The sequence below is a fragment of the Poromitra crassiceps genome, assembly GCF_964638095.1.
Source record: "Poromitra crassiceps genome assembly, chromosome: 8".
Taxonomy (NCBI): Eukaryota; Metazoa; Chordata; class Actinopteri; order Beryciformes; family Melamphaidae; genus Poromitra; species Poromitra crassiceps.
Genome location: NC_139629.1, coordinates 51,893,019 through 51,900,518, shown reverse-complemented (window position 1 = coordinate 51,900,518; position 7,500 = coordinate 51,893,019). Strand labels below are relative to the sequence as shown.

General features: G+C 46.6%; 1 protein-coding gene across 2 annotated transcripts in view; it reads right to left on the bottom strand.

Annotated features, from left to right (window-relative positions):
- Nucleotides 1-7,500, bottom strand: part of fgd (faciogenital dysplasia) — a 125,741-nt gene that overhangs the window by 42,810 nt on the left and 75,431 nt on the right. Inside the window, exons 2-4 of one of the 2 annotated variants that reach the window (XM_083642053.1) lie at nucleotides 5,046-5,216; nucleotides 1,483-1,684; nucleotides 1-362 (exon numbers count right to left, since the gene is read on the bottom strand). The exon at nucleotides 1-362 is cut by the window's left edge and continues 260 nt beyond it. In XM_083642053.1, coding sequence (XP_083498179.1) covers nucleotides 1-362; nucleotides 1,483-1,684; nucleotides 5,046-5,216 — 735 coding nt within the window. Of the gene's footprint in view, nucleotides 363-1,482; nucleotides 1,685-5,045; nucleotides 5,217-7,500 lie in introns of those variants that run through there. The other variant, XM_083642052.1, reaches the window with a different exon arrangement.

Sequence of the window (7,500 nt, the reverse complement as noted above, 5' to 3'; positions counted from 1 at the left end):
CGTTCTGCTCCGAGGAGTCCGGATTGTCCCGGAGCTCGTGGGAGGAGCCGTCCTCCCGCTCCACGTCGTCAAGGCAACCGACACTGTGCGTGATGTCATCATCCGGACAGTCGTCCAGCGGAGCGCCGTCCGAGCCGTCGATGTGCACGGAGTCCAGGCGGGACAGTTCCATAACGTCCTCAGTCCGCTCAGAGGTGCCCAGTGCAAGTTTGTCCACAGCGGGAGATGATTCTCCGGCCACCTTTGCTGCTGTGGAGCTTGTGGTGGGGTCCTGGCCACAGGAGGGAGTGGTGTCAGACGTGGAGTCCATTCTCAGACACAGGTGCAGCTGGGACCTCGGGACCACCCCCAGGATAGGAACCCTGGGAACAATAAAAACAAGGTCACACCTACTGCAATGCTGAGAACATGACCTCACATTCTGTTTCACTGTACCAACCAGTCTGGATTTTCAGCCCCCCCACAGCGATTTCAGTGGGCGGGAGTGCTTGCCTTGACAGACAACTCCTTCAGCCAATCAGCATCGCCAAATCCAATCCAAACCCACTCGGAAGAACGGCGAAAACGTCTTTTCGAGAAGCTGGTGCATACTCTTGTTCCTGTTGTTGTTATTGAGTCTATTTTTGCAATAACTGTCTTGGCTAGGTCTCACTTGCAAAAGAGGTTTCAACCTCAATGTGACTTCCTGGTTAAATAAAGGGTAATATATATATATATATATATATATATATATATATATATATATATATATATATATATATATATATATATATATATATATAAAAAAAATAATGGCTGTCTTGACTCTACTAAAGTTAATGTTACTGCTCATTGCTTTGGGAACCGCCATACTGTTTTGCCAGGAGCGTTCCTGATTGGCCGGTTATGTTGTCAACTACGAGGCAGGTCCCTGATTGGCCCGTGCACGGGGCGGGGCGGGCTGGAGGCCATGCCGATCCACAGAACCAAACAGAACGTGAGTTCACGTAATCCGGATGGCTTACGAGGCTACTGCAACAATGCAAGACAGAGAACTGCATGAAAGGCTACTGACTGCTGGTGAAATGTGTATTCTTAGTCATAGACCCACACATACTATATATATATATATATATATATATATATATATATATATATATATATATATATCTGCACAGTGGAATAAATAAAATGCAGAAATGTGATATGAGAGAAAAAAAACAAATGAGGTTTTCAATGAAACCACAAAACACAACCAGACCACCACCACCACAGACTCCCACTGAGGGGAAGTGTGACACGGAACAAGCAGGCAGCACGTTCTCAGTACAGCACAAGTACACTGAATAACGCTGTGAATCTACACTCCAAATAATGATTCAATGAAGCATGTGCACCTATCATACCTACGCTTATCAAATAGCTACACACACACACACACACACACACACGCACACACACACACGAGCAAGATATTTGATTACTTTTTTTTGTTTGCCTCACCTTGAGTTTTCAAACCTCTCGATGAGCAGCCCCACCTTCTGGGCCTCTCTCTGAGGCTCCGTGCCCAGGCCAGGAGGGCTTTGACTGGGCTTTGGTTTAGGCGGAGGAGGGGGTGCTGGCAGTGGCCTGGAGGGTGCCGGGGGGATCCTCTTAGGTTTCTTGTCTTGTCCGAGGGCCAGCAGATGTTGAGGTTTAGGAGGCACTGGAGATGCAGGAGCCCAGACGAAGCAAGAGACACAAAGCAAGAGGGAGAGGTGAGGCCCACGACATAACAACAGCAACAGTCAAGTAACAGCTATTAGTCCGAGTGAGAAAGCCTCCATGTCTGTGTCCCAGTGTGACGCTTGCCTACTGTTTATCCTCAATAAAACCGCAAGAAAATCTCCAAAGCTAAAACTATTCAGTCCAGGATTGAAACACACAGTAAAGCGGTGGAGAGCAGAACGAACTCTGAGCTTCAGTTGCTGCCAACTTCCTTGTTTCAGAACAGGATGTTGAGCTGCGTGTGTGCGTAATGTGGTTACAAAGTGACAAGAAACCGAAAAAGATACAGAAATGAGTGGCAGGGCTCTCCAAAAACACAGGTAAGATTTCCAGCAATTCTGTATGTTTCTTTAAAGAGCGTGGTGCAGGTTAAATAAAAAGTGAATTTACATTTTGGGTTCAAGATTCCTATGAAAATACCCCCCTATCAAAAAAATTATTTTTTATTTATTTTTTACATGCCCCCAGGTCAGAAATATGGAGAACATGGTGGCATTTTAATAATTCTGCACGTGCTCAATACAAAGCCATCTGGGCGTATAACACTTATGACCTCACTCAGTCAGCCAGCCAGGCTGCTGTAGAGCCACCCTGCTGAGACCACATCATAAGTCATAACAGCAGATCATAAGTGTGTCATAAGTGTTATACGCACAGATGACTTTGTATTGAGCACGTGCCAGCTGCTTCACAAAAACCAGTCTATGTGTAAAAAAACAAACAAACAAACAAACAAAAAACTAAAGAGAATCCTATTGCTACATACCAGTCCCACATATTAATGCAAAGTGGTCTCCAACCTGCGTGTGTGTGTGTGTGTGTGTGTGTGTGTGTGTGTGTGTGTGTGTGTGTGTGTGCGAGTGTGTGTGAGAGAGACATCAGCCCACTGATGGTTTAAAAGAGTAGTGTAGTAGAATAGTTTTGCATATCAGGTCCCCTCTGAAGTCCTAAGGCTTCAGCCTCCAGGGGAAAATGGGGAAATAAATAAATGTGTGTGTGTGTGTGTGTGTGTGTGTGTGTGTGTGTGTGTGTGTGTGTGTGTGTGTGTGTGTGTGTGTGTGTGTAGGACGAATCAGCGTGACGTCACTTGCCACCCAGAAATGCGGAACCCCGCGGCAGTTAATAGTATGAGTTTTGCCAAACAAACGTTAATATCTCAAAAACTATACATCACATCGCTTATATTTTGACATTCTGAGTGAGAGCAGAAGTAGCTCAAGAGTTTGATGTATAATATATACATGTCGTGTTAAAGTTGTGTGAACTGTTGCAGTTTTTAAAATGTAAACAGAGTTAACTGGCTAGAGTCAGACACTCACGCCTCACGCCACTTGGGCTCCATAGGGTTCCATTGCCGACGCCACCCAGTGAAGCGGTTTATTTACCAAAATGCTGCTCGGCTGATCCCTCATATATGTTTGCATTTGAGACAACATTGATACAGAGTGTAATTCATAATCATCATAAGCTCTATGATCTTCCTGAAAGCAGCTGGAAACAGTCTCACTAGCGGGTAGAGCTGCATGATTCATTGTAGATGTCATATCGTATAATACATATACCGGTAATACAATCATTGTGTAATGCGGTAATATTTAAGCGTTTGTTATATTTCCAATTCCTCTGACAGTCCCCGTGTGGTATATCAAGCACTTCCACTATGCAAGTATGCATAACCACTTCTGTTCTGAACATAGACTGTAGGTTCTGAATAGCAATGTGCAAACATGTGACCAAACATGTGACCAAACATGTGACCAAACATGTGACCAAACATGTGACCAAAATGAAAGTGAACAACGAGAAGCAGGAGAGAAACCTTACATCAAGCGTGGAAAAACGTAGTCGTGAGAAAAGTGGAATAGAACGGATTAGAGGTTAGATCTCTCAGGCCCAGGTTAGATCTCTCAGGCCCAGGTTAGATCTCTCAGGCCCAGGTTAGATCTCTCAGGCCCAGGTTAGATCTCTCAGGCCCAGGTTAGATCTCTCAGGCCCAGGTTAGATCTCTCAGGCCCAGGTTAGATAGGGTTAGGCCCAGGTTAGATCTCTCAGGCCCAGGTTAGATCTCTCAGGCCCAGGTTAGATCTCTCAGGCCCAGGTTAGATCTCTCAGGCCCAGGTTAGATCTCTCAGGCCCAGGTTAGATCTCTCAGGCCCAGGTTAGATCTCTCAGGCCCAGGTTAGATAGGGTTAGGCCCAGGTTAGATCCTCACCATGAACATGTTGTTTAAAGTGCTTAATCCGTCTGTCATTTGCAGATATTTTGGTTTTAAAACACATGATGACAAACATGTACAGATTCTGTGCAAAGTTTTCTTGAGAGGTTGTAGCTGCACCAAAAATAACAGTGGCACAGTACAAGTCAATATTTATTTATCCTTTACATTTTTTTGTAACTAAGCACCAAGAAAGTGAGAGTGAAAACATGTTGTATTTAGCTGCTACTTTGAGAAATACTGCACTGAAAAAAGTGAATAAGTGATAAGATATATGTTAAGAAGTAAAGGTGCAATAAAACAATTGTGTCTCCTTAAACTAACACAAATAGTCACGCTGAATAATTGTGATCACAATGTATAGCAAAATCAGTCGGAATTTAGAAACGCGCAGCCACGCTACCAGGTGGTCCAAGCCATCACCAACCTCTGTAGTTACAGTATGTGTGTGGTGTAAATAGAACACATTTTGTTCATATCCAGGGTCCCTGAAAAGATGGGCAAACATCTGCAAACATCTGCACTAGGGAGTCATTGCTCAGGTGACCTACAGCACTGAGCTGTCTGAGTGACAGAGTGAGGCCAGCCAACTGACACTTGCCATGTAATAATAGGGTGCTTGTCAGTGCAGAATAAATGAGGTAAAAAGATATGAATAATGAATGCGTCTGATCTTGCTGTCATTATAATCATAGCGCCAATATCAGCACTGGGAGATATCACCTGCGAAGGGACCAGATCGCATCAAGTTATCCTTTTATTTATCCCCATGGGGAAATTCATCCTCTACTAGGAACCTTCCTAGAACTATGGAGCAGTGTGCAGCCACAGTGCAGCGCCCGGGGACCAACTCCAGTTCTTTTTCCATTACCATGATCAGGGTCACTGACAGGAGTATTAACCCTAACATACATGTCTTTAGGTGGTGGGAGGAAACCGGAGCACCCGGAGAAAACCCACACAAACCCGGGGAGAACATACAAACTCCACACAGAAAGGACCTGGGACGGACCGGGGGTTGGAACCCGGGACCTTCTTGCTGTGAGGCAACAGTGCTAACCACTGAGCCACCCTGGTATCTTACCTTGAGGTTTCTGGGCGGGCGTGGGCCTGGGTGAGGTGGAGGGCTGGGGCCGGGGTTTGATGGCGGGCCTGTCGTGACATGGTCTGGTGCTCGGACCTTTCTTCACCAGCCGTGGGGAACACAGGTAGTCCACGGAGCCACACTGGTACTGCAGAGAGGACGCAGGGAGGTCTGGAGAGGGGACGAATCAAGAAAAGCAATATAATAATAATAATAATAATACATTTATTTTATAAGGCGCCTTTCACGGCACTCAAGGTCGCCGTACAACAAGAAAAAAACAGTTACAAAATACAATCAATCAAAACAGTTAAATTACATCACAAAAGCACAGAGCTTGCAGCAGAGCAACCAGAGGGAAAAGTGTCTCAGACATATGCTTGGCTAAACAGTTGTGTTTTATATGAGGCATCGATTGAGATACGGAGCTAGTTTTGCACGATCGGAAACATTTCTCAAGTTTTGACGAGCCGGAACGTGTCAAAGAATCATCTTAACGTCACGAGCACACAGCCCAACTCAAGTGCTGCATGGGGCTGGTGAATGACCTTGGCCTCCGTGTGTGTTTCAGGATGCTCCCCGCAGACACAGAGCAGAGGAACCGGAGAGGCTTCTGCTGCAGACAGCACATCATACTCCAGCTTTCTGATAGGCCTGGCTGTATCTGATACATCTCATCATCTTTGGACACTGTGTGTGTGTGTGTGTGTGTGTGTGTGTGTGTGTGTGTGTGTGTGTGTGTGTGTGTGTGTGTGTGTGTGAGTGTGTGTGTGTGTGTGTGTGTGTGTGTGTGTGTGTGTGTGCGTGTGTGTGTGCGTGTGCGTGTGTGTGTGGATGAGAAAATGTGTTTCTGGTTGAATGAGGTGGGGGTTCTGGCCATCAGTGTCTCTTCTTTGGAACTCTCCCTCTGACCTTCACTGTGTGTGTGGACACCTTTCAAACGCAGCTCAACACCCACTTGTTTAGATTTGCTTTTGTCTAATTTATGTCATTTGTAATTCCTCAATTTTATTTCTGTTTTTATTGTGTTTTTTTATGTCTGTTTTGTTGATGTCTTATTTCCTCTGTGTGACCTCTCTGCTCTGTGTGACCTCTCCTCTCTGCTCTGTGTGACCTCTGTGTGACCTCTCTGCTCTGTGTGACCTCTCTGCTCTGTGTGACCTCTGTGTGACCTCTCTGCTCTGTGTGACCTCTCCTCTCTCCTCTCTGCTCTGTGTGACCTCTCTGCTCTGTGTGACCTCTCCTCTCTCCTCTCTGTGTGACCTCTGTGTGACCTCTCCTCTCTGCTCTGTGTGACCTCTCCTCTCTGCTCTGTGTGACCTCTGTGTGACCTCTGTGTGACCTCTCTGCCCTGTGTGACCTCTCCTCTCTGCTCTGTGTGACCTCTCCTCTCTGCTCTGTGTGACCTCTGTGTGACCTCTGTGTGACCTCTGCCCTGTGTGACCTCTCCTCTCTGCTCTGTGTGACCTCTGTGTGACCTCTCTGCCCTGTGTGACCTCTCCTCTCTGCTCTGTGTGACCTCTCTGCCCTGTGTGACCTCTCCTCTCTGCTCTGTGTGACCTCTGTGTGACCTCTCTGCTCTGTGTGACCTCTCCTCTCTGCTCTGTGTGACCTCTGTGTGACCTCTCTGCTCTGTGTGACCTCTCCTCTCTGCTCTCCAAAGGTGCTATATATAGATCAAGTGACTTACTATGGAAAGTATTTATTGAGGTGTATATGCACAGCAGCACTGCAGCCCACTTGACAAAACTCCAGACAGATAACATCTGTCAGAGCCAGGCCCTCACCCCTCAGGCCCTCACCCCTCAGGCCCTCACCCCTCAGGCCCTCACCCCTCACGCCCTCACCCCTCAGGCCCTCACTGTTATGAACGTGTCAGTGCTTCACAGGCAACTGTGCATCAAAGATACTTGAAATCCAGTCAAGGGAAAATAAATCGCCTGTTTGGAACAAAAACAATGTTATGTGTGTGTGTGTGTGTGTGTGTCTATTTCTGTGTGCTCCTGACTGCTTTCTATTTGCATGAAAACAGCCATGTTGTTTCCATCCAGGCTGCTGGCCGCCCGTATTTAGCATGGCTGTTATCTGATGTTCTCGTCTGTTAGAGCAGAGTGAGAGTCTTCAGCAGATGATGATAATAGCTGTGTAAACTACACACACACACACACACACACACACACACACACACACACACACACACACACACACACACACACACACACACACACACACAAGCTCTATAGCACATCTCATGTGGTGCTTCTCAGCCCTGCTAGCTGCTCCAGGCAGTGGAAGCAGAGAAGTCGGTCACTAATGACTAATGAGTCCTGCGACGCTGTCTGCTGCCCCATGTGGCACCATGCTGCCACTGCAGGCTTTCCCACCCTCTCTCCACCACAGAGGGAGGAGGCAATAGACAAATCAATCAAATACTGAGATGATCAAACTGTGAAAT